Source organism: Oculina patagonica, chromosome 5 (assembly GCF_052425735.1).
Source record: "Oculina patagonica isolate OP01 chromosome 5, crgOcupat, whole genome shotgun sequence".
Classification (NCBI taxonomy): Eukaryota; Metazoa; Cnidaria; class Anthozoa; order Scleractinia; family Oculinidae; genus Oculina; species Oculina patagonica.
Window position 1 is genome coordinate 283,622 of NC_135762.1, and position 27,975 is coordinate 311,596.

Below are 27,975 nucleotides of genomic sequence, written 5' to 3' on the forward strand. Positions count from 1 at the left end.
TCCTCCTAATACAGTGGAACTCCGACATAACGATCCCCTCACGCTAACGAACACCGGTGTAACGAACGATATTCTTCAGCCTGGCCAAAGTTACCAACAGCCGCTAGCACATTATCACGGAAACATTATTTTTCCAGAACCTCGGGACTTCATTTCATCGGGGTCTCACTGTAATATGCAAGTTATTATAGAACTCTTATTGTAATTCCTGCTTGCTTGATTGCTAACCTACAACCGCGGACACATTTTGTTGGAACACTCTTAAAAACATGATTTTATGACCATAAGAACTGTTAAATACGTGGTAGTACCCCCGTTCCCCCTTTTCCATGTTGGCAAATGGTAAGATGCTCTCGTGTGTCAGATGAATGGTTTTTTTTTATCAACATTGCATAGGGGTGGGGAGGGGCAAAATGTGTGTGATAGTTGTGTTTTTTTTTTTTTTAATTAATGGTGAATCCCAATAGGCCTTATTCGTATTCTCGGTATTGGACTGGAACTAGCTTGCAATGGAGGCTAATGCGGGTAATCTTTTCAAATGCAAATGACTTGAAGCTGATTTAAATGATATTCCCCCGCATGAGCCTCCATTGCATTTCAAAATTTATGAAAGTATTGTCCGACAAACATTGTTTCGCATTGACTTTATCTAATCGCTAGAAAAGAACAATTCAGAGATCCAAAATGACCGATGATGCATCCAGTGAATTGATCCTGTATAAGACCATTGCGGGAGATTTATTTGTGAAAACGGAAATCTCTGGCACAGTTTTGTTTTGAGATGTATTGGAAGTTACATGAATGGAAGTAACCTGCGAATCCACACCTATTTGACAGCTGAAAGGAGGCGCATGAAAAAACAACGGAGTTCTGCATAAAATTTAATTTCAATTGCCTGTTATGACGTCACACTATAAAAATCCAGCCGACAACCGAGAGGAAACTGGCACTGAATACCATCATGCCTTGCGATGGTGGAACTCGCAATGTTTTCAGAATTTTCGTTCGACGTCGCCGGTACTTTCGACGTTTTGTTTTCCAAGGATTTTGTCGTTTTTATCGAACAGTAGCGAACACTTAAATATTTTAAAAACGTGATGGGTGACAGGCATTTGGGATCACATTTAAAGACCAGTGAAAAGGTTTGTGGCGGCCAGCCGATTTGTCATATTTGTTAGTTCTGTTCTGTTCTGTGATGCAATGATGTTTATGTTGTTCGAATGTTCTACATGTTGTTCTATTTAAACGATTAAGCTTGTTTCGTTTGACTTTTTCACCACGTCTTATAAAAGGACTTATAAGAATAATCCGTAGTACGGTAAGAAAGCTTAGGCGGCGGAAGTTACCGTGTATCATTATTAATATTTAGAACAAGGGGAAGTCACGAAATGAAAATCAATTTAAATTGTACAACAATTTGTTGTCTTTTACCAAACGGAAACTGTTAAAAAGAGCTTGTACTACTTCATAGAACAGCGATAAACTTCACCAAACCAGTTAATAGATTTATGAAACGCCGAAGTGAGGTCGTTATTGAAGAAAAAAAATCATTATTTAACTTATACGAATAGTTAAGCTTGCATTTACTTTGTATGGAAATTTACTTAGGATGGTTGGAGTTAAATAGAAAATTACTGATACGACACTCAAACGAAATGAAAAAAAATACCTTACCATTTTTGGTTGTTTTTTTAGTTTCCTGAGTGAGTTTTCATTGCTTGCTGAACGTACTGTGCATATAAATAATATGCGCACAAAAAAGTAAAATAATTGTGTAGGGAGGTGCCTACCACAATGAACTTTAGTGGTATTATGTTCACAATTTCTCAATGCATTTAGCCTCCTACACAAACGTTCTTAGGGCTCATCACGCGTTTCTCCCCCACCAGAGAGAAAGGCGTGATGAGCCGCAAGAAGGTCTGTGTAGGAGGCTACAATGCATTGGACTATTTTACATATGCACCCCCCCCCCCCCCCCCCACTGATTGAGGAACAGTGGAATTCTTTAGGAGTAAGGGCAAAAATTTGTAGATTTGCCAAGGGGCTAGATAGAGGGGCACTGGTTTGTCAGTTTTTTACTGTTATGTGTTTACCCTCTATAAATAAAGTTGATTATTATAAATAAAGTTGATTATAGATAAGAAATACAGTCAACTCTCGCCTTGCAGAAACCCTGCTATTGCAGCGACTCACTATTACGGACAGAATTCAGATCCCCGACCAAAGAGGGTTGTCACTCCCGTTATTATAATAATAATAATAATACTTAATTGACCACTCCCCCAATGGGGCTTTTCAGGGCCAATATGAAACAAATATTTTAAATGAACATAACATAACATGGTTAAAAATCCCAACTGGCAGGAGGCAGACCAGTTGGCTACTTACAAGCGTGGCAGAGGAGTTGAACTTGGGACTACCGAGAACAAATCCAGCTAGTGGTCAGAACGGGACTTGAACCCGCGACCTCCGGATTACAAGTCCGGCGCTCTAACCACTCGGCCTATGGACTTTCGCTATAACAGACACTTGAAAATACCCCAAGTGTGTCCGCTACAACAAGAGTTGACTGTTCAGGAATCTTCTTTAAGGGGAATGGGTGAAAAGTAATGGCATTCTTTAGGGGTAAAACCAAAAATCCTATGGAATTCTTAAGGGACGAACTCATATCTAATGGAATTCTTGAGGGCTTAGCACATGCACATTTTCATTGGATTTCTAAAGGGGTAAGAATAAATACCTGAAAAGATCTGTCCTCAACAGGGTGGTGCAGATTTTAAATGCAATAGCCCATTAGAATTTTCAAATTAAACAGCGCCCTTAATGATTGCACGCCAGTTTGCATCTCTTGGGTGTGAAATATAATTAGCAAGTCTGAATGAAGAGATCCAAGCCTTGCCCGTGACTAAATTACACTTTGCTATTAATGGTAAAGGTTTTTAAATGGGTACAAACAGGTTGTTAGGGTAGTAAGTTACAGTCAAACCGGATGTTCTTTTGATGGGAACTTTGCAGTGTTGCGGCGCAATGTTCCAATATTGATTGACAATTTGCTCATCACAACTTACAACTTTCAATTCAAATTTTCTCAAGCAAGTTGCAAAGTTCCGGTTTTCAATTTGCCATATAAAACGAGGTTATACCACCTTTGTTTCAAAGAAACGGAAAATAATTACCCCTTATTCAACTGTTCATTAACAGAATGCAAGAAATAAGCGACAGGCTTAGTTTCATTGCTAAGCTAGGAATTATGCTTCAAAATTACAAATGTAAGCCATAACTTGCGGAGCAAATTTGAATCTTTAAGTGCAATCCCAAGTCTGGCGATTTCAACTAAGCCTGACACCAATTTCTCACTGTCTGTCAATAAGCAGTCGACCATAGGGCAATTATTTCATCCTTCTTTGAAACAGAGGTGGAATTATTATGTTTCATACGGGAAAAATGAAACCCGGAACTTGGGGACTTGCTCAGGCAAATTTGAATTGAAAGTTGCAAGTTGCGATGAGCAAACTGTCAATCAATATTGGAACATTGCACCGCAACATTGCAAAGTCCCCATCAAAAGAACAGCCGGTTTGACTGTAAATTGCAGGTAGGGGGAAGGAACTGGGGTGGGGGGGGGGGGGCAGGGTAACCTACAGTGGACTAGCATCCCATCCAGGCCGAGTAGCAATACTCACTACAGAATCTTGTAGTCTGGTTTTTCTCAAGTGCACAATTGAATGAGGAGGTACAGTTAAGTTGTCAATTTTCTTCAGGTGCTGAAATCAGTGGTGAAACTATTCGTTCAGATCTCAACTCCTAACTACTGTATGCCATGGCAGATGAAACGGCAACAGCAGGTGTTTGGCTCAGGGTTTGTTATTTCTGGAAGAAGAATTCTAACAAATGGACATGTGGTGGCATACCAGAAATCTGTAAGTTTATGTACCCGGTACATGTAAAGTAATTTTGTTACAACTAATAGAATGAAAAAGTAAAAATAATGAAAAGAGGAACTTGTCAAAATTCAAATGAAATTTGTAAGACTTGAGCAAATTTGAATACTGAAATTAAAAGATGCTTGAGTAAACTGACAATCAATTTTAGAAGAATATGCACTAACATTACATTGAGTTGCATCAGGAAGAGAATATTTGATTTGACTGTAGTATCCCTATTGGGGGGTGCAGTGGCCTAACGGTTAGCGTGCTGGACTCTGGATCGAGCGGTCTGGGTTCAAGCCAGGGAGTCCAAAATTTTAATAAGGGCTGACTTTGTCCCCATAGGAGGGCCTGAGAAGCATGCAAGGTGTTTTCCTGCTGTTATGAGTGCAAAGGTATCTAAAAACTTCCAAATTTGCTGGAAACCACATGCTGGCCCACATTTCACCCTTGCTCACCTTAGAGTCCCAGTATCTCAGTGGTAGAGCATCCGTCCTAGAACACGGAGGGTTGTGGGTTCAAATCCCATCTGGAACTCGGAGTTTTTTTCCGAGTTCGATGCTATTTATATCTTATACAGTAATTCATATTAAATTTTTGTGATAAGTGGCCATCCACAGGACTCCTGGACTCCCACCTGGCTAAAAGCCTGGTTCAAGCCCTGGCTGGTGTCATTATGTTGTGTTCTTGGGCAAGACACTTAATTTTATAGTGCCTCTCTTCACCCAGGTGTATAAATGGGTACCAGCGAAATAATGCTGGGGGGTAACCCTACAATTAACCAGCATCCCATCTAGGGGGGAGTAGAAATACTTCTAGTTGCTTCATGCTATAGAAACAAGGACAAGTTCTGGCTGCCGGGTATGAGCAACTAGGCTCGGACATAGACTTTACCTTACCCTTGTCGTTAACCTTGTTGTTTGCATTGGATCATCAATAAAAATAATAATAAATTGCACTTTTTTCAGGTGCGAGTGCGTAAGCATGGGGATGCCAAGAAGTACAATGCTCATGTGATTCATGTTGGTCATGAGTGTGATATTGCCATGGTAACTATTTCAACTGTATTTGTTGTACTAAAATAAGAGAGAGAGAGAAAACTTAAATGTTTGTAATCATTGACACATGTAGCTGAAAAGACTGTTTGTCCACTGAGGATAAGAGTTTTCAAAAAAATGCTGTGCATAATATTTTGGAGCCCATGCATGGCATGAAAAAGCCTGAATTTCAGCCGGTCTTCAGGACAAACAGCTCTCTTGCATGCTTATCTAAGTTTACAATTTTATGCTTCAGTGGGCATATGGCTTTACTGAGCCCTTGCCCATTTGTCAATGAAGTAAGAATGGGCAGTAATGCTTGCCTGACAGGAAAATCTACCTTTTCTGAGCCATGCCATTTAATGGCACCAGCATCAACTTGACTAATGTTATGTTATTTTGTTTCCTTGTAGCTGGGTGTGGCAGACGAGACCTTCTGGGAAGACCTTTGTCCACTGGAGTTCGGAGAAATCCCTGCCCTTGAAGAGGATGTGGTTTGTGTTGGTTTTCCAACTGGTGGAGACAATATCAGTGTCACAAGAGGCGTGGTCTCCAGAGTAGAAATTCAGCGCTATGCACACTCTGCAGTAGAACTCCTAGCTATTCAGGTACCGTAATAATTCGATTTAGCGCCTGGGGCGCATATTTACTTTTGGCGCCTCAAGGGAGGGCGCTTATTCGAGACAGGGCGCTTATTCGGGACAGGGCGCTTATTTAATTTTTTGCGAAGCAACCAAATGTTCAAAACAAAACTTTAATATATTTTAAAATAACTAGCAATAACAGAAAACTGTAACATTAACAAATTGTTGAAAGTTCAGTTACTTTTACAAGAATTGTTCATTTTAGCAGTAAATATATACATGTACGGTGCGTTGAATGTTCATGAGTTTATCGTTTCGACGTCGATGACTTCAGTACGGTCAGTTAGCTACAATAGGAGCGCTTTTAAGAATAAGGGCGCGTATGGGAATGGGGGCGCTTATAAGAATGGGGGCGCTTATTGGAATAGGGGCGCTTATTGGAATAGGGACGCTTATTAACAAAAGCACATTCGAAGGGGGGCGCTTATTCGGAAGGGGGCGCTTATTGGAAGGAGGGCGCTTAATCGAATCATTACAGTAAGTGATACTAGTACACAGCACCGATTACAAGTGCTAGTTCTGGGAATTTGGCGAGACATCAAAACGTTATTCCCTTTTTGAAGAACAAAGTAGATGTTACAATCTTGCCGCACAATTTCTGGGTTTGGGAAATTTTGAAGCAAATTTAGAAATGGACCCCATAGTTTGTGACCACTCCATCTTTCGTTACTGAATGCCTAGCTGTGGATTTACTACCTTGAATTGACAAAAGCAGAAAATTGACATCAAAGTATGGTTACCGTAATGTTATGTTTGTTAAGAGGACATATGCACAAATTTCAAACAAAATGAATTCTTGGCAAGAGCCCTGTTACGGATTTCGCTCATTCTCTTACCATGGGTAGGCCTTTATATGATAAATCACAGTATACTTTTTTGGTAATTCGATTTTCGAAAATCGATATTCTAAAATCCAGCAAATGACGCTTCGGAGCAATATGCCGAGTTTTTGCCGCCGAAATAAAGCACGGAAGAAAAATACCTATTAATATCGAATACATCAATAGTCTCTCTCTCTTAAATCCTTCATTTTATTTCGACCATTATTATTCAAAATAGGTCAAATTATGGAAGAGGAGTAAGAAATTTCCTAGTAGGGCGTTTAGTGCGATGCTTCAGATCTACTTTCCGACGACTTGTTGATCTTATCAACATTATTAAACAATCCACGCAAAGGTTAATTTTCCCCATGTAACTCAATGAGTAAAATAAAAACATAGACTTGCTTACCTTTATTATTTTTCCTCATTCGACAAACCTAAGCCCTCGGCGAAGTTTCTATTTCTGACGCGTAGATCACGTTTGAGTGACAGTCTCCAGCTGACAGTCCAGTATGATCAGTGTAAAGAATATTATCAACAAAGTTAGCAGAGTGGTAGATAAATGATCGACCGGCGAATCTTCTGAAAACGCCATTGAGATTGTCGGCCCATTTCTGGAGATATTTCAATGAGTAACTTCGGCACAATCGACAACCACCGTGACAGAAAGCACCCTGTGTGTGGGAGGTATTTTTTTAAGCTCTCAATGAAAATTGGGCTGAACTTTTTAGTTTCACTTCAGTAAGCCACCGTTGAGAGATGTAAATGGTTATGAAAGCGCTAACTTCCGGGTGAAGTTCTTTTTGCGTTGCTTTGCTGCATATTTTTATCCAGTTTTACCCTTGTTCAATTTGATAGGCTAAGGCAAAACAGTTTAACAACTCTCCATTATAAGACGGAACCTGGGTTGTCCTGTCTTGCCGTTTCAGTCATTTTCTCTAACCAGCTAGGCACGGGGGCGCGATGAGAGCCCACGGAAGCGGCAGAGAACAGAGCGTCCGGAACGAGACCTGAAATAGCAGGTTAGGTCCGTCCCGCACCGGTTGCGGCGAAGAAGAGTGCGCCGGCCCGCTTTCAGCGTCTCCGCTCGACCCGCGGAGAGCACGTGAGGACATATGTAGCGGCGCGTGGTGGGGGTCGGCCCCGCAGAGGCGAAGGGAAAGGGGGAGTTGAGAACAGAGGTTTTGCAGTCAGGGTAGAGGTCCCAGAGGACGTTGTGGGGTGGAAAGGGTGGGTGGAGGGTGGGAGAGATGATAGGGGCGGAGGGGAGGGGGCGGTGGAGGGAGAGAGGAGGAAGATCGGGAGAAGTGTGGATCGGGGGTGGACGAGGAAACCTGTGCTCTTAAATGACTATTTTCATGGTTACTTTAGGGTAATATTTTTATGCTGATTACTTACATGTAACAGATTGACGCAGCAATAAACAGTGGTAACAGTGGTGGCCCAGCACTTCAGGATGACAAAGTGATTGGCATTGCTTTCGAGACTCTGGACAATGCTGAGAACATAGGATACATCATACCTGTAAGTGGTTCTATTTCATGCTTGTAAATCACCAGCTTCCTAATAGCTTCTTGGTGGCAGATTGAAAGACAGTTAGATGTTGGTCATCATTCCTTTCAGGAACCACACATTTTGGTTTATGATCAGTTCTTAGGGTTACTCTGGGCTGATTTTGCATTTTGGCTTCAATTTCCTTATTATTTTTACGAAAATTGAGTATACTACTTAACAGTAACAAGAGCGTCAATAAAACTGAGAGAATCAAGTATTTGGAGCCTCATTTCCAGTGTTTAGAGTGATCAAAGTGACACCATGTTACACAGAGATATTTACCTGACATGTACCGGTAGTTACAACTTTCAGTTGTACTTTTCTGATGTTTTGTACTTTTGGTTTTGAAACAGAACAAATGTCAATTTATCAGGACTATTCCTAGTCCAGTCCCTGAACTCTCTCTTCCGCGCGCCCTTTATAGAGAGTCCAGGATAACTTGCATGCGCATGCTTAAAATGAACCAATCAGAAGCAAGGAGTGTGACATCAATTGCTTAGGACGCGCGCTTGGGACGCAGGCGCTAGGTTAAAAATGCTCATTTAAATGACAAATTCAACTACGCGACCAAGCACGCGAATAAATGCAAGAAAAAAATGTGCTAAATTGCATCCAAAACCAATTCAATAAACAGCTACAAAATACTAGGAATAGTTGAAGGATAGCGATTTGTGTTTTGGCCGTTAACTTTTAGTAGACACTGACTGGAAAGCTAGGCTTTTTTAAAGTTATTCCGGTTCCCGCATGGTCGAACTCATCATCTTTGCGCGCACGTTTTTTCAAGTGCTGCCAAATATGGTTTTTCCCCCCGATTTCGGGGGAAAAACTGGCGCATGTGCATGCACGTTATCTTGGACTCTCTCTTTGTTCGCCTGGGTTCAGCGCCTATAAAGGGTGCGCGGAAGAGAGAGTTCAAGGACTGGACTAGACCATTCCTTAATCCAAGCCAATTATTGACAACTATTCGATCTCTATTCTAAGGTCGATATTCAATACTTGTTTTCTTTGCGGTATTTAACTCTACTTTTTTCACTATTCCTTTGCGATTTTCAACCAGTATTCGATATCCATTATTCCACTTCAATCTCCAATGATTTTTATTCAGTAATGCATGTTTTTATGTCCTTTACAGGTGACAGTCATTAGACATTTCTTGGGCGACATTGAAAAAAGTGACACATACAATGGTTTTTGTCGACTGGGAATCAAATGGCAGCCAATTGAGAGCGAGCACATGAGGAATTACTTTCAGCTATCAATGGAGCAGACAGGAGTGCTAATCACCAAGGTGCTTCCACTGTTTAGCTGCAGCAGTGTGTTAAAACGAGGAGACGTCCTCATGGCTGTGGATGAAGAAGTGATCGCCGATAATGGAACGGTAAGGGAATGAGGATACAGACTCTATTAATGGGCGGAGTCAGATTAGAGTGGTTTTTATGTTCGTTCCGTTCTCAAATCACGTTATCACATTTGGTAAATCGCAACAAAATAGAAATAAATAAGCGAACCAGACAACAGTAACGTTTAGCTGAACTCAAGCGTGAAAAACATGTACCCAGCTTCAAGCCAGGAAAAACGTGCATAAACGAAGTCATGATTGATTGGAGGAAAACCATCATGTTTGCATTGATTGATTAAAGTCCGTTATTTTTGTAATCAGTTGAGAACTCAGAAAAGCGCAAAGCTTAAAATATTCTCTCAACGGTGAGCTGGTCATGAATAAAGGCCGTTCTGTGGTTGGTTTTGGTTTTGTGCCTGATTCTAAGTAGACAGTTTCATTGGTTTTGATTGCTTTAGACCTTTAAACATGCTTTTTTCTTGGAATGTAAGATAATTTCAAACCAAAAGTATAAAATCTGGTTTTGAAACAACGCAATCCATTTTTTTTTTCTTAAATTTGTTTTGTTTAGGTGCATTTTCGTGGAAACGAGCGCATCTTGTTTGATTACAAATTGTCGCAGATGTTCATTGGTGACATTTGTAAGCTAAAGATTCTCAGACAAGGTCAGGTCATGGCGGTGGAAGTAACACTGGACTTGATAACTTCACTTGTACCAACCCAACTTTACGACAAGAGGCCCAGGTAACGTAAGATTATATCAGGAAAAAATTCACTGACAAATATTTTGAAGATTACAGCTGGTTTATAACAGCTGCGATTTTGGCTGCGTGAAACACCAGTGGTGTTTTCCCTTTTTCAAACATTTGTTTGTGGAGTTAAATCCCGCGCCTTTACTGGGTCTTGAAGTTCAAAACCCAACCAACGATTGCGTTTTATCGCTGCCGTCAATCATAATTATGGCGACAGAAGCACAAACTGGATCAAAATCTACCTAACACGTGACGTTTTCAATCGGTTGAAGTGAAATTCTGTTTCCTAAACGTTCCTCTTATATGATAGCCTCCCACGCAGTCGTTTTTAGGGAAAAATCAGCAAAACCTAAAGCGTAGGCCAGAAAACTTGCATTTGCAGAGCGCGGTACTTTAGAAATCAAATTTTAGGGACATATTTGTCATAAGCTCATTACAATGTATATCCTTGACTTCTCGTCACGTTTTCAGCCCTTTTCCAGTCTTTTATATTGACGGTCCACACGGAATGCTCTATTGTCTTTATTTCATTTTACTTGCCTTTCCTTTTTCTAGTTATCTGGTGTATGCTGGTCTGGTGTTTGTGTCTCTGTCCCAGCCCTACATGCAACATCAGTACGGAAAGGACTGGGCACGAAAGGCACCCATAAGGCTCTGCGACCGTGTTCTTTACGGCATTTTGAATCAAACAGGACAGGAAGTTATTTTACTGAGTCAGGTGAATTTTGTAATGTAAATAATTTATCATAAATGACTGTTAATATCTTTCTTGAATATAGGTGGATTTCCACTGACGCGTAAATATTTACGTACGTAAAACGTGCGTAAAAAAAGATACGTAGGACTGTTGCGTAAAAAGTAATAAAAAGCGTTTCTTTTTTACGTGCGTTCAACGTACGTAAATGCCCGCCATCCTGAATAATCAAGTTGGTGAATAGAGTGTGTTATTGGCGGCCATATTGGAAGAGTGAAACAATAAATTGTTTTCCTTTGGGAAAAAAATCATTAACATTTTTATGCAAATATCTTGTTGTTTGACTCTTCCAACATGGCTGTACATGTCATGAAAACACTTTGTACCACACGCTAGTAAAAGAATATGACCAAGAGACATTTTATAAATACTTCAAAAAGACACCATCAAGTAAAAAAAAGATTTGAGGCGACCTTCCCGGATTGCCGGTTCAAAGCCTACGTGACCTGACGTCAGGCGTTTTCTTTCACTATTGCGTTCGTGTAATTTGGGTCTGTGGTCAGTTTTATAGATTATTGCTGGAAATGTTCGGACTTTCTCGATGAGAAGTGCTTACATATGAATGTTTTCCCATGTAAATCGACGACGATTTAAAACAAAATGGTTTTCCACACGGTAAGTGGTGTCATGTGACAAAATCCAAAAGTATGTATGACTGGGTAAATCCCTGCGAAACCGCAGAAAGCTCCGCGAAAAAAGTTGAACTCAGTTCAACTTTTTTAAAAACATTCGCGATCGCTACGTGCGTGTAACGTACGTAAATAACAAGAAAAAAAACGTGGCATTGGAAATTGGACAACGTACATCAACGCACGTAATCGCGCGCGTAAAATTTCATTTTTACGTACGTTAACAATTTTTACGTACGTTAACGTGCGTCAACAAAAACGCGACAGTGGAAATCCACCTTATGACATCATGTAATAAAAACTATCCGACTCAAGTAAAACGTTTTTTAAAACTTAGTAGAAGAGATTAAAGAGTGCATAACGAAACGTTATAAGATTTGAAAACGTGCTTCTCGGCGCTAACCTTACTTCTTAAAACTAAATCGGTTATCCGTGATGTTTATTGAAAGTTAAGATTATACATCGTTGCTGTGACCTGAAACATATCATGGTTTCTGTTTACTTACTGTTAAGCCAGCATTAGTTGAACACACTTGCTACTAAAGACAAAGTCGTTTTGTTGAAAGTCTTAACGGTTATGGTGTTATTATTTTTCAGGTTCTTGCTTCGGAGCTAACCACAGGCTACGAAACAGTGGCAAATTTACAGCTTTTTAAGGTAAACGGCAGACCAATTCTGAATCTGAAGCACCTTGCATCAGTACTTGATGAGATAACCAAACCTTTTAGCAAATCAGAAGGCTTTCAAGACCCAGGCGATAACATGGAGAGAACATTAACTACAGAAAGCTGTGCAAAGGATAGCAGCCTTCCAAATCAGGCGCCGGTCACTGAGAAAAGCTCTGAGCCAAATCAAAGGCAGGGGGACAACATAATTCCATTGAAAGTAGTCGGCGCCATTTATGATTCTGATAGTCGCTCTTGCGCTAAACTTAAAACATTAGAGGATGTCAAGAAAGATAGCGAAAGAGGAAGTTCTACTTGCGACAGTGAAAACGTTTCTTTGACGCATTACCGGGACGCATCCACAGTGTGCAGAAAGCAAGACTTCATGAAAACGGATTCTTGTTCGTCAGACTCGCTGTTTTTATCGACAACGCAAACGATGGACATGAGTTCAGGCGTGGAGGATGACCCAACCCTTCTAAGCAGGGAAGATTTCGTGCACTTTGAGCTTGACAAGGACAAGATTATTGTCTTACACATTCCAACTGCTTATAAAGCCGCACCGGAAATCTTACAGCAGTATGCAATAGGTCAGCCTCGATCTGATGATTTACCTGCCCCACCTTGACGGATCACGTGTTGGTCACGAGGTCACGTGTTGGACACGTGTGCCAAGGAGTTTCTAATCAGTAACAGCAATTTTCAGTTTGGGGTACTCGCAGAATTCAACTGCCTTAAAGAAATCAAACAAATTTCAAGTGCTTCTAGATGTGTAAACTGAACTGCCTTGCCAATGTCGAGCAATTTTTAGCTGCCGCAGTTTTAACTACAGAAGGTCCAAGCATTATTTTTAGAAGCAAACACGGATAAAAGTCTCCAAGAGAAAATAGCAAACTTTCTCAAGTGTTTCTTAATGTTTGTAAAGGTACAAGTATAGGATTAGTGAAAAAAAAAATATCTAGTGTTAATCGCTACATCATAATGATAAGCAAGTTTTTTATCTGAAACGAGAGAATGAATTACCTTACAATTTAAAAGTTATGCAGTAATTTTCTCCAGTACGCTTTTGTTCCAAGCCCTGATACAATAAGCCTAAGGATACCTCAATATACTGTATCTTGCAAAGCCAGTGAAGACTTAGTGACGAGGTCGTCTTCCTTTCAACAAAAATAACTGTCGCTCTGCTTCAAACATCCTAGCCTTCCCGCATAAAGTACATGTAACATATAAGTAAGCACTTTTAACGTATAAATAGAGATCGGAGCTGGTTCTCCATTTGAAAAGAAGTTAACAGATAATCCTAAGTTCAAATGTGTAACATAAAGTTCAAACGGAATTCATTTTATTATGTGTGAGCCTTTTTAGCAAGATGTATAATCATTTTATTCTTCTTAAATAATATTTATAACAAATAGGTTTTCGTTAGGCTTAGGCATTATCGTAATCTCTTTTAATAAAAGTGAGAAGAAGTTGCCTAATATGTTAGAGGGGGCGTAAGGGGGGGGGGGGGGGGTGTCCGAAAACCGCACAGAAAAACGCGTCGAATTTTACTAAAATGCCAGAACCTCAGTTTCAAATGACCAACGACGGTTAGATAAGACTTGATCTGAGATGAAGATCCGGCCTGGAATGTCATCATGTTAAGGCGAGCGCGGGGGGGGAGTAATTTAAACATGTGCAGTGAGGCTTAAGACTCCCTTAAAACGCTTTTCGGTTTGCCAGGTAAAGCCGGCTCGACCACTCACTTCGTAAGTAATACGACTCAGTGCCTTTTGCCGGCTTTATATCGTGACCATTGAAGACCTGTTTTTTTTTTTAACGCCTGGACCTGTTAAACGTCTTAACTGTAAGGGCTTCTTACCTTGCACTTCTCTAGATAAGATAAGATAAGATAACTTTATTTATACACGGTTTTTCCATCAGTCAATTAAGTTACTGGACTATCTACCTATCTAACTAACTACAAAAATTTTATAACAACAAATTCAAAATAACAAGAAAAGTCTGCTTTTTATGGAGGCCGTGTCTAAAATTTACTTTAAATTTAGATATTACTTTAAACTGTGCCGTCTTAATTTAGATTTGAAATCGGCCAGTGAAGATGCTTGTCTTAGGTGTTCAGGTAAGTTGTTCCACAACTGAGCTCCACTGTACGAAAAACTTTTCTTGAGATAATCAGTTCGAGGTTGTGGAAGAACTAATTTGTTTTCGGTCACGATATACGAATCTTGATCTCAGATAATCAGGAGTCATACCATGTAATGTTTTATACATTAGGATAGACTTCTGTTCCAATCTTTGATAATAGAGTCTTCGCCACCCCAGTGTCCGGAACAAATCATCTAAATTACTATCATAGCTCGCAGACATTAGGGTACGAGCTGCTCGGTTTTAAAGCCTTTGCAGTTTTTTCAGCAAGGCCCTTGTTACAGCTTCCCCACACTACGTTGCAATAATCAAATTGTGGTTGAATAAGGCTATTATAAATTTTGATTAAAATATTAAATGGAGTGAGATGCCGAATTCGTTTAATTGCACCAATGGCACAAGCTATCGTCTTAGAAATGTTTTCAATATGACACTCCCAGTTTATATTTTGATCAACATAAACTCCGAGGGATTTAGCGGAGGTTACTTGTTCTATTGCGTTCTCATTTATAGTAAGAGAGGGACTTTCCGTAAATTGTGATAACTTCTGCCTTGATGCAATAAGCATAAGCTCAATTTTCGTCATATTTAGAGTAAGCTTGTTAGCAGACAGCCATTCGTACACATGATTAAGGTGATAATTTATATGCTGAATGTCAGTGCTAGCAAGTGTTAGGCTTGAGTCCGAGATTGGGTTTTTCTATAATAACGAGTGAGTCTCCGAACGCAACCGCCGTACAGTTGTAAAAGTTATTTTGAGTTCTCCATAACTGTGTTCTATGCCTACATAGAATAGGCAAATTGTTTCAAATTAACCTCAACATCTTTTAATAGAATTAACCCATACATAGTCGGACATATTAAAACGCGGCGTTTAGTCGAACAGGGCTCGTGTTTCCCATGGGCTGTTCTATGGAGTCGCTAAACTGAAAACGATTTGTTTTCTTAAGAAGATTAATACAAGGTGCTCAGTTATCGAAGTTGTTACAACGGTCTTTTTCTTGCCAAATACTGCAAGTGAAGTAAGACTCATGAGATAAAACAAAATAAAAAATAAAGGCGTTTAATTGAAGTACATCGATATACATGAATGATGTATTGTGGAGTTAAACTCCACGTTATAAAATAGTACGTTCAAAAACGGTTAAATATTTAAACCACTATACCTTTCTTTTCTGGAACAACGACTAATGTTGGGCTGTGTACAGCCGCCCGGTCTCCTCAAGAAAAATTAGGTTTTTTTAGGCAAGCGGGTAACTATACACATGGTATAAATATGAATTCTTTTTAAATATATATGAAGACCTATTGTTTTACAAACGCATGGGTAAAATATTGTACAGATATCCTAAATTTTAAAATTTACAGTTTGAGACGACTACAACTTTCCACCTCATCTTTAACCTTAATGAATAAAATACTGTTCCAATAAATACCATTTCTATACCAAAGGTAAGGCTTTAAACCTAGAATATTTTCTTTATCACTTGGTGAATATTATTTGTATACGGATACATAATTCATATTACCGCAGTTAACTCGGAGGTGATTAGCAAAGTATTATTCACCTCCGAGCAGCTAAAGAGAAACAAACTGCCTTCGCGCGTCGCTTTGTTTACAAAAAGTGATGATTTGGTCCGCTAGTTATTCAACTTGTGTGGTATATACTAAAACAATTATTCACCTCAGTGTCGGTGAATGTGGTGGATATTTACCTGCCGCTTTGCGCCTTGGTAAATATCCCCCACAATTCACCTCCACTTTGGTTAATATTTGTAAATTATTCACGATCTAATGGAGTGCTTGGACGTGTAGCTGGTGGGCAGTGGGTCAAGGCGGGTTGATCGTGAGGCAGGGGAGTGTCTCTCCACACTACCCCCTGTCGGTACACCTTCGACAACTACTTCCAGTCTCCCGCTGTCGTCCAGTCTCCTACCGCTGGCCGTACGTTTAACTTCTGTTGAGTTTACCAGCGAAGTATCGCTGTCGACCCCGCGACCTTTGAAAGAGGAAGACGATTCTGCTAGTTTGTTACCAGGCCCTTTGCGTACACCAGCTTTGGAAAGAATGTTGCTCACGTGGAACTTTTCCTGCGAAAGATCGAACATAAGGTTAAGAAGTAGAACAAATAACAGTGTTCAACATCTAATCTTTACAATATCACTCATCTCATCCCGTGTTTCTAATAGTGAAGCGCATAGAGCTTTGGGAAATGCGCTATACAAGAAACCATTCCATTACATATACTGTCGAGCTGAAACTTAGGAACACGGTCAAGTACATGGGATCAGGTTTTGCGAAAATAACAAATGTAAAATTTTTATTAACTAGTACTAGGAAATTCCTTTAAAATGTAAACAAGTAGTTAGGCAGCATCAGTAGATAGCTGTGTTACCTTTGACAGCGCCATCTTAACGTCAGCAGGTGTATCAGGTATGATGTAAGCAATCAGAAACTTGATTGAAAACACAATGTGCTGAAAATGGAAAGAAAAACGTTCAGGCGAGATCTACCAAGGTATGACTTCCAAGTCTTGACATACAAACTACAAACTGAAGGTATTTATTTGTCGTCATTGCCAAAACAACGAACTTGCGTTGAAATTGAGATAAAACCTTTAATCCTGTGCCTAAATTTTGGAGTACTGGTGGTGAAAACACGACTAAAAATTTGGTTTGAAAATGAAATTTTGCAAATCGGCCGGGACAAAACTGCAGTCTTTTTTCATATGATGACGACTGGAAAAACGGCTAAAAAACGGCACGAGCTTTTTTAAACTTTCAAAACTGTGGACGAATTCTGGAGAAATGACTTTGGCTACAAATGATACAATAACCTACCAATTCCTACATTTGTACTACGACAGCGTGACATAATGACTTTCATTGTACACGTTTTAGTTTTGTGATCTAAAAAGAAGAATCGGAATTTCTTCGGGTGCTCTAACGAAGACTGGTAAATGAGAATTGGAAAATCTTCGGTTAACACGAACTTACCTCAAATCCGATAATGAGCCATAGTCTGCTCGTTCCAGATAAATGCTGAGTGACGATAAGAACTTGTTCAGTTGTGTTTGTAGTGCTGTTGAATACGAGTTCAGTTGTGTTTGTGGATGATGGATCACCTTCCCATGATCGACCGTAAGATGACGTAAATGCTACCAGGAATGAGTTGGTAACCACGCCTGCTACGTTCAGGAATTCCAAAATACTGTACCACATGCCTGATATGCAAACAGAAGGAATAATTATGATCAGGGCTTCGAAATCATAAGAACTAGACTTACATGGTAGGTGGGAAAGGTGAAGTCTGAATGCAGTCGAGCCTAGTCGCCCATCAGGCTGGAGCTTATCCTGGTTTCCGTAGCATGAGGCGACTAAGAGTATTTCTACTCCCCCCTAGAAGGGATACTAGTCCATCGAAGGGTCAAACACATACATCTGGGTGGGTGGAGAGAGGCACCTTATGTGAGAAAATTTGCCAACCTATGTCCTCAGCCCTGAAAGCGACAGGCCTCCTGTTTGTCCATAACAATCTCCTGGCATCCACCTTCATGTCGATAGCATTTGTTAGCAGTGCGATCAGTGGAGCCAGCGGAAACGCTGCGGCAAATAGCTGAAAAGAAAACGTATCAACATAAAACTCGGGTCTAAGGTACATTTACAATACGTTATAACTTTCTAGGTTCCTAAAACTTGGTATTCCTTAGATACCTGACAAAGTTGGAGTTCATTATTCCTGTACTGCACTGAAGTACCGTGGAACGAGAAACTACCTTACGTCACTGTAGTACGAGAAAGTTACCAGAAACTAAAATAATTTTGGCATAATAAACGTATTCCTGTCTTGTTTAGAAATTAGCCTTGAGTTCGCAAATCCCTTATGTAAAGAGTCATAAGTCCAGGGTATATTCCAAACAAATATTTATGATCTTTCTACCCATAACATTCAGTCAGCTCTCTTACCATAAGAAATCCATACTGAAGCACTGCAGAGAAACGAAAACAATGATCAGGTACAAGAAGAAAACAGTACTGACGGTACACATAGAGTTCATTGTAAACAATATGTATAAGTAGCAACGAGGATATTAGAATCACCCTTTGTATAGATCTTTTTGGCAACTATCTGATTGTTTCTATGCTTCTCGGGCAAATCAAAAAATCCATCTCACGTCGAATTTCCTCGCGATGGTCACGGAAACGACATGCAAGGATCACAATTTCGTTTCGCTAGCTGTTACCTAAATAACACTTTGCATAGCGCATGCAATTCTTGGCCAGACCAACTGTCTCAGCTTTGTACTCTACGACCTATTTAGCCAAATAATATTTGGCCTTGATGTAGCCAAATAATGCAAAAACCAGGGTAAAAACTCTTTAATAACGCACCTTTTTCATTGTACTCAGACAGGGTAAAATCTCCAAGTTCTTCTTTGTTTCTCTCCCTTTCCAAGTAATCTTCTAAGCTGAATCTTAGTTCGCCACTCGCTCCAACTTTGCTGCCACAACATTTTCTCTTCCACAAGCTTTTTAACCAACTAAAAAACAAAATGATCGAAAAATAAAGTATATAACTAAAGGATTTGCACTTAACTCATTAAATAAGGTCGTTTTATGTAAGTAAACCACAACGGCGGCGGTTTATTGGCCAGTACAATAGCTTCGCACGTACGTTGGACATCTTGGTAGATGACCAAATTCTGCGTTTTATGAAAGGCGTGAACCACGACGGTAAAATTACCACGTTTTTTAATACTTAAAGGCGAACAATGTCTATTCAAATTAAGGGAGACTATTCATAGTTCTGCAGTGATTTTAATTCATAACTTATCATTGTCGTATTGTTGCGAATTCTACTAGTGGAAAGGTCATAAAGAGGAAAAAGCTAGCTACATGTATCTCGAGAATTAAGTCTAGACTTAAACCCTACCAAAACTACCCAAAGGAGAATTAAAGAACGTATGAAAAAGAGAAACACGATTTTTAATGTTGCTGTTACTCACGGTTTTATGACATCAGAGAAGAGCTTGGGAAGTGGTTTCATTATCATTAACATGGCGACTTGAAGTGACAGGAGTGTCATACAATCATTGTTTTCACCGCACTCGTCACTGTAGTTCTGTCCTTTGCCGATAACGCCTGTTTCCTTTGTGCCCTGAAAGAAAAAATTATATATTAACCAAAAATTGAATAAACAGCTTATCATAACGTGTGCATCTTGGGGGGGGGGGGGGGGGGGGGTGTACTTCCCGGTTCCCTTAGTGGTTTCCATTTCTTTGTGCCACTGATTTCTATTCCAAAATGTTACATTATGTTGCGAAATTTTTCTCAATGTCTCCCGGTTCCCGCCACCCTGGGAATCCCGCTTCTCGCAGTTTCTTCTCCTGCCTCTCGTACCCTTTCTGCCTTTTATTCTCCCGGGCCCCTGCCCCCTTTCACTATCATTTTAAGAATCTGCGGGAATTTTAAGAATTCATCACCTTTAGTGGCGAAAAAGTATTTGGACTACAGTCAACTCTCGTTAAAACAGACACGCTCAGGGCGTCGTTTAGTGTCCGTTATTTCGAGAGTCCGTAATAGCGGGAGTCATTCAATCAATCAATCAACTTTATTAAAAGAGGGTAACGGCAAACAGTAAAAACTACTGACAAACAAGCGGCCCTCGGATTACAAATTACAACTACAAAATATATACAATTTAAAATTTGAATTAAAATACAGAAATTTCTAAAAATAGGGATTAAGAATTAAAAAACTGTAAAATTTCCAGTCAAACTTTTTTTGACGGGGATCTGGATTTTTTCCGTAATAACGAGTGTCCGCAATAGCAGGGTGTTCGCAAGGCAAGAGTTGACTGTATTTGATGCTCGCATTCACTATTCCTTGGAAGACATTAACCATACATGTTCAAATTTTGGCAAACAAGGATCATACAGCACTGTACCTGACGAAAGAAAGCGATGTAGAAGAGAGAAGTGTAAGAATTCACAAACTGAAATCCAAACAGCTTAATAATGAGCGCATCTTCATATGACGTCTGTGTTCGGTGATTTTCTGTCGAAAAAAAAAACAAACAATGATGTTAAAGAACACAGATTTTTTTTTCTCCCTGTATTTGACACTCATTGTGTGACTGTGTTGAGGGTTACATCTGTGATACAAAGTGTCCTACACCAACGTTATGCATGCTTTTGCACTTGGGTGGTGAAAAATTCAAGAAAATGATAAAAGCTACAGCTGTAAACACACATACTCTGCCTTCTGTTCTACAGGACTGGTAGCAAAAGTTTAAGTCAGTCTGTATCTCACTTGCTTCATCGAGATTTACCAAGTTCTTTTGCCTTACTTACCCCAATCCGTTAAGTACACTGCTAACTTCTGGTAAATCTGAAAGAAACAAATATATCCTTGATTCACACCCAGTAAAAATGCTGACAAACAAAGTTTTACATGTAATACTCCGAATTCCGAACTATAACATCATACTTTCTGGATTGTTTGAACAATACTCTTATGTGACCTCACACACCCTGCACATTTTCTTGCTAAGAACTCAGTTATTTGTTTTCTAACTCGAGAAATGGTAACGGTATGCAGATTAACAAACGTAGCCACAAATTTTTCGATATTGTCCGACTCGGAGAATGTACGTTCATGTAGCTATAAGCCGTACTTGTTGTCCAATCAAAGGAATGCAGCTCGTTATAAATCAGATCAATCAGTGGTTATTATACAAACCTTTCCCATGATCATAATAGAGAGAGTGTTGATAAATGTTGAAGTGACGCTTGCCATCAGTAGACCTGCTTCTCCTCTGCTTTTGAACAGATCTTCTCTAGCAATAACTCGGTAAATAATCACTGCCACAACACTGGCTAGCACCAGGCAAATCTGGCAAGAAAAAGATCTTAACGTTAACATGAAAGTTAAACTATCCGTCTTTTAAGTAATACTTAAGTGGCAATTTACCTTTATTTAGTATTTTGCAGCTAAAATACATTGGTAATTGAAGTTGTCAAGCTTGGAAATTAGTCAAAAGAATCAATCATTTGGAATACGCGATGAACCATTCTAAGTGCAGTAAAAGAAAATACTAATTTAAAAAAATTACTGAGATATTGATCGTACCATAAACAACATGACTCCAAAAGATCCTGACATCTTGAAGAACCTTCGTATGAATGGATAAACTGATATCTCATCTCCAGTCACTGGATCCTGAAAGGACACAACACAATAAATATTGACTTCATTTACTTGACAACATTTAACAAACAATAAATCAAATCACAGCAAATCTATCTGGAGTTATGTCACTTCAAATACATTTGTTTCTGTCATAAATCGATATGTAGATTTCCATAACATTTCTGTGTTGCTATTACAGTAAGTACTGTATCAGAGGCAACGCTGAAAACTGGCATACAACAACATTAATAAAGCAATTTCTTACTGAGAAAATAGTGTACTGTCTTACCCTTTTCATGACAGTGCCATAATACTGAGGGCGATTTGGTTCCTAAAGATAACAAGATGATCAGTTGGTAGGTTATACTTACAGCCAATACAGAGCTGAGACCAAGGGAACAACAACAACAGCAATCTTTTATTTCGTGCCCAGAAGAGTTTTACAATAAGTAAATACATGCAAGAGAAAAAATAACAATAAAAAAGAGCACAGCCACTTAGAAATAGCTAAGGCTAATCGAGCTAAGTGGCTGAATGGGGAAAACGCTGTTTTACACAATGTACCTGTTCTTCAAAGGTATCTACATCCCACTGATAAGATAACCGAGCGTTTGCCCGTTTCCATCGCTCCAGAAATATTGTGCCTGCAAAAAAGCCAACAAAATGGCTATTGTTAGACTCAAGATCTGGCATCCTTACACTGTGTTGTTGCACTCTTGAGCAGGCCACTCTACTCTCACAGTGCCTCTCTCCACGTATAAATGACCTATGTGTATCGGCAAATTACTGTCTTGGGTTATTGGGAGTAGAAATACCAGTTTCTGTTATTTTACTAGAATGAGAATATACTTCTGTCTTCACCTCAAATTTCCACATGTACTTGGACTAAACAAGTAGTTGTGTTTGTGCTGTTACTTACCCCACAAGCAAATAATCAAAGCAAAGAAGGGCGTGGCATCATTGTCAAATGCATTCTTGGCCCAAAGTGTGACGGTTGACACTGCTGTGGAATTTTCCTGCTCATCAATAGGATAATCCATCACCCTAGCATGATAAAAGAAAATTAAACTCTTACAGCTATCATTTTGTAATGAACTTTAAGCTCAGTTAGAGCAAAAGTACCAAATTCAAATTACTAACAACTACATATGTGCTGGAACAATTTGCTTGCCATTCTCTAAATACCTAACGAATATTGTACTAGAAAACTGGTCATTTGACAGGAATGTACATGTAAGTAGACCATGAGACATATAAAGATTCAATCAAGTTAACCTCAGCTCATAGGTTTGCACATTTAGCAGGAGATGCCATTTTGCCAATCGCAGAAAAGAAGATTCATAGTTCAAGCATGATTTTAGAAAAAATCAAGAAAACCGAGCAACCAGAGGAAGAAGTTGTTCACATGTAGTTCAATGTCACAGTTACTGAAGATGATACAAGGGCTTAAAAATAGCCTCAAGTGAAATACAATTCTGACTTATGGCCACAGATGGCAGAAAACAAATGGTGTTTCAAAAACAATTCAAGTACAAAGAAGATTAGAGCTGCATATCAAGAAAGAAAAGGAAAGAGAGAGGAATTATTTTTGAGTACAACAAAAGATGACAACAAGATCAAGTTGCAAGGGAAAAAGAAAATGTCAAGAAACAGCTTCAGGAATGTGATAGTAAACTCACCTACCAAGTGCTGCTAAGTCTTTATAGAGCTGAAGATTGCTAGTAGATAGAGAAGAGAAGATGTCTACCAAGGCATGACCTTATTGTTGGCATGCAAAGTTAAGTAGAGCTGTAGCAACAGGTATGTTAGAGATAGCCATGTAGTTCAATAAGACAGTGATGCTGCAGCAAACAGCAGGGATGAACACAAACTTGTTTGACAACACATACCTTTATTTAACTTCAGTTTACAAATTAAAGAATAGTTTAATACAGGAATAGGAAGACTGTAGAATAACTGTAGAAGCTATTCAATCTGACAAATTGAAGGCAAAAAGGTCAATTTGGCTGAAACCTCTCAGCTGAATGACCACATCATCAACACAGCGGTCCATCACAGACAAATAAAATAATGACCATTGATCAGAGAGTCCTGGAACGTGCATGTACATATATATGTAAGGCATAAAGCCAAGTTTGAAGAGTGAGAGTGACTGACAGCATCCCTTGTATGGTACCAAATGTATTAACGGTGTATTTTTTATGGTATGTGGTATTTCTTAAAATAGTAGGCAATTCCACAAGGAACATGGACACACTTCCAGCTTACTAGAGGAAGCTTGGAAATAGATTTGAAGCTCATCCAGGGGAAACAGCTGTAATTCTAGTTTTTTAAATGCTACTGATTGTGTCCATCACTTAGATCTTATACATGTAACACTATTAAAAATTACTATTGGTTGATACAACAACAATAATAAGATTTCTTTTGATAGGTACTTACGCGACACCAAGTCCCCACAAGAAAATAGCCAAACCAAGCAGCATGGGTACCACAAGTGACAAGGTCAGCAAACCTAAAAATAAAATTATAATAATCAATTTATAAATGTAGATAATTTGGCATAAAAATATCGAATTCCTCCATGACACGCACATTACTACTTAGCTGTAAATAAACTTACCAAGCCAAGCAAAATACAGTGCAATCTTCTCCCCAAAGTAATTCCTTATTTTCCACAGCGGCTGATATCTGAGATGTTTCAGCCATGTGTCGTGCAAGGCCTTGCGAGGATCAGCAATATCCTGTCCGTGAAGAAAGCTGTTGTCATCACCCTCATCAGATAGTGGAAACTGAGAATCATATTCAGATTTTTCATGGAGGATAAATGCATCGGTGTAGGCTCCTTCCATAAGCATGTATCCCAAACCTAACAAAAATAGAAATTAAGACTTGTTATTCACCTTTATTTACCTTTGATTTTTTCACACACAGAGGTTCTCAAAAATTTCCTAACCTTGAAATTTGTTAATGATACGATTAATAATTTATTAGTAACTGGACCTAGATCATACAAATCAGAGAGCAATCACACTTGATTTTGAATTACTTGCCTGATTACTCCCATATTGTACTCCACTCGGTCCATTTCTTAATTACTTCTTAATACAAATGTACATTTTGTACCATTGCTATAAATCTGGACATGCAAGTAAGAGTAACTTTTCATACCTTGTGCATTCTGACCAAGCTGTTTGCTTTCCTTGTCCCTCACATCTACATCTGTTAAAATGTGGTGAACCTGGATAAAAATCAGACTTGTAACCAATTTAAACAAAAAAGAAAGAAAAAACAGGTCATGAAATCTTCCTTGATTTTAATCATGGATCACCATGTTGGCATGGGTACCCACGGTCTTCGTTTTCTTCGCAATTTGTTTTGCAAATCTTCGTTTTTTTAAAGCAGATCTTTGTTTTATCTTCGTTCGTTTTGTTTTCCCAAAATGTGGTCAAATGCCAACATTGAGAAATAACAAATATTTTCTTACTGTGTACGATTTTTTACAGTTTTATATCGGAGTGTTCAATTTGATCACACAAATTTTGGTCAATTTCAGATCTTCGCTTCAATCTTTAGGTCTTTGTTTTTTCTGCAGTGATCTTCGTGTCTTCGGAAATACCCATAGAGAGGCTCATATTTACATACTATATTATTAACTTTGTTTTAATGGCTTGACACAGAGTCCACTACACTTGTCATAATTATTTTTACAAAAAATTGCACTTACCAGAAGTGATCTAAGAGCAGGTCTGAAGAATGTATCAGTATTCTCTATTCCTTCATAAATATGGGACTTTGAAACACAAAATGGAGCACTGACAAAATCAACTGCAAGAAAAAAAGGGGCATGTATTGAAGCCTTAGCTTGTGTCATGATCTGGTACATGTAGTATAATTACATTTATTTAATGTATATTTCGCAGATTGAAATAAGGGGAATATAATCTCTATTAAACTCGTAAATATTATAAGAGCAATAAAATTATGTTAATACCTTCATCGTCAGTTCGAAAACGATCCCAAAATTGTTTCCACAAACCATTTTTGGATGATTCTGGTACAATGTACTGCAAACAAATGGATCACATAAAATAACAAATATGAATAAAGGTAATTATTTCAATCAGAATTGTTATGCAGCTGTAGTTCAGTATGGTATAACTATGACATCAAGTCACTGGCCTGATATTACTGGATTTTTTGCCAAATTTGGGTACAGTAAATATCTAATTGTACCTTTTTTTAACTCTTCAGTGGTATAAGATCAGGCTTCTTTGGTCTCTCCATGGGTATAAGAACCATGACTCAACCAAACAAGCTGGAAAAGTCCTGGCAATGCCTTTCTTTATAAATTGCCGGCACTGCAGGGTTTGTTCGCTATATCTGGTTGTTTTTTTTATTTCCGAGTTAAATAATTTAAATTTAAATACATGTACAATGTACAATCAGTAATGGAGGGGTATTACTGAATCCAGGCACCAGATTATGTCTGCCATGAAATTTTGGTCACTCCAGCGAAAATTATGTGCTATTGATCAGTGTATGTAAATAGCGCTATATAATGTACAATGTATGTTATTTACAAGGATAATTTTTAACCTTTTAGCCTTGTAAATAGCATACATTTTATCAAGCAAACAATATGGAAAGCGCTATATAAATTATCATCATCATCATCATCACCATCATCATTACCGTTGTCGTCATCATCATCATTATTATTATTTTTGTGTTAGTTTATCTGAATTAAATTTGTTGATTATGCACCAAATTTTAACTTAAAAAAACCTGGACTTGAATTAAAATAGAGTAATGCTGGATTTCCACTGACGCGTAATTTTTTACGTACGTAAAAAAAAAAATAGAGACAATGTATGAACGACTTGCGTAAACGTGTACGCAAGTCGTTCATTCATTGTCTCTAATTTTTTTACGCATGTAAAAAATTACGCGTCAGTGGAAATCCACCTTAAGAGTAATTGGAAATATCAAAATAAGAACAACAAGCTTACCCCAGCCAAAGGCATTTCCAAGGATACATGCTCAGCTTCTTCACAAAGTCTCTCAAATGAACAATGCAGTACTACAAATGTTTTTTCAGCAGTGTACTTTCGATCCACTCTAAACCCTTGTGCGTGAAGTTCAGTCTCGTACTTCTTTCTCAGTTTCTCGTGCAGGTTTCTATTGTCGCCTGTTCTGTGAACTAACACATAATCGTGGTGCAGAAATTTGTTTTTTTTACTCTCGTTGGATTTACTTATTGCTAGCTGCAAGGCAAGTTTTCTCAGATCTTTTTCATCGCGGTAGATTTCTGGGCGTGTAGGGGGATGCGTATTATTCAGTTCCTCGTGTATCTGAATTACTTTTTCTCGACTCCCCATGGGTTCAAGCGCCAGCTGAACATGTCGAGGTTGTTCGACGTGGCTGTAACTTGAAACCTGCCGCAAGTATCCCTGATCACTTTGCGCATATGAAGACGGCAAATGTTCATTAGATTTTGACCTTCTTACTTTTTTCCTTTTCTTCTTCTCGCGGACTTCATGTCGGGGGACTTCATGAACGTCGCCATCGTCATTTAAAATTTTATCCTTGTCGTTCGTTTCGACTGCATGCTCGTCTGCCATGTTCAATTTTGTTGCCACACGTTGTGCCGTAAGCTTATTTCTTTTTAATTTCTTTGCGTAAACAACAGCTAGTGATGATAGCGAAATTGATTTCTTGTGAGATTGATCCAAATTCTTGATATGTAAATAATCGAGTGTTCTGTTTACTCGCAGTCTGTTGCCTGGTTGATCTGATAGCTTGATAACGGGCAAAAGAATATGTGTTGATCTGTGAATGAACTGACACTAAAGCCTTACGAACTGTAACATCAAACTACACCAGTGTCCGTAACGATCGATAGATTTCACCAAGCATATGTAGGCTGTTCTCTTGGGCAAAAGTAATGCTGTGTAGTTGTTTGTAGACCTGTAGAAGTAACGTAAAGGTCGCCAAAATAAAGTTGTACATCAAATAATATGCCGAAGAAAAGTTGTGAAGTTTCAAGTCTTTGAGGTTCTTCTGTTAGAGGTAACTGGTTGCCATGTTTTCGTGACGTGCCAGTTTCTCTGTCTCCAATCTCCACTGAAATACCCAAGACAATACACGGCAGTTATCCAAAGTTCATTTACATGTAAATCTTTTGCAGAAAAAAAACTCGCTAATGATATGAGCGTGACCTGTCACCTACGCGACCAACCAGCCATCAAAACATCGGGCAAAACAATTCACACTTGGACGCTTCCGAAATGAATATTGACTTTCAATGACTTTTAAGCCATCCCCAGAGTATATATTTAGAGGATAAGACCCTAGAATTAAGCAAGAAGATGAGTTTTCTCACCAGCATCACACAGAATCCTTGTAGTAAGATTTCGGAAATGTTCGCGAACCTTCGGATTTCTTCGGTACCTACTTCATGGTAACATGCCATATAGTCTCCCCTTAGTTTCCAGGCTTACTCGGTTTACTTCA

General features: G+C 38.9%; 2 protein-coding genes across 2 annotated transcripts; one reads left to right on the forward strand and one right to left on the reverse strand.

Annotated features, from left to right (window-relative positions):
- The first annotated feature begins 737 nt into the window (after positions 1-737).
- LOC144654552 (uncharacterized) lies at positions 738-13,466 on the forward strand. Its single transcript, XM_078514711.1, has 9 exons — positions 738-1,142; positions 3,762-3,920; positions 4,895-4,975; positions 5,377-5,571; positions 7,836-7,952; positions 9,115-9,360; positions 9,893-10,065; positions 10,629-10,791; positions 12,054-13,466. Exons 1-9 carry the CDS (start codon positions 1,098-1,100, stop codon positions 12,747-12,749), a joined length of 1,875 nt encoding a protein of 624 aa, XP_078370837.1. The 5' UTR covers positions 738-1,097; the 3' UTR covers positions 12,750-13,466.
- Positions 13,467-15,311: 1,845 nt separating this feature from the next.
- LOC144654553 (anoctamin-7-like) lies at positions 15,312-27,873 on the reverse strand. Its single transcript, XM_078514712.1, has 20 exons — positions 26,472-27,873; positions 25,454-25,526; positions 25,187-25,287; positions 24,631-24,700; positions 24,083-24,328; positions 23,902-23,974; positions 22,379-22,503; positions 22,024-22,103; positions 21,749-21,790; positions 21,400-21,489; positions 21,010-21,162; positions 20,622-20,658; positions 20,216-20,325; positions 19,275-19,426; positions 18,661-18,809; positions 18,235-18,257; positions 17,755-17,884; positions 17,266-17,492; positions 16,665-16,745; positions 15,312-16,359 (listed from the first exon to the last, which is right to left on the reverse strand). Exons 1-20 carry the CDS (start codon positions 27,081-27,083, stop codon positions 16,054-16,056), a joined length of 2,880 nt encoding a protein of 959 aa, XP_078370838.1. The 5' UTR covers positions 27,084-27,873; the 3' UTR covers positions 15,312-16,053.
- Positions 27,874-27,975: the final 102 nt, after the last annotated feature.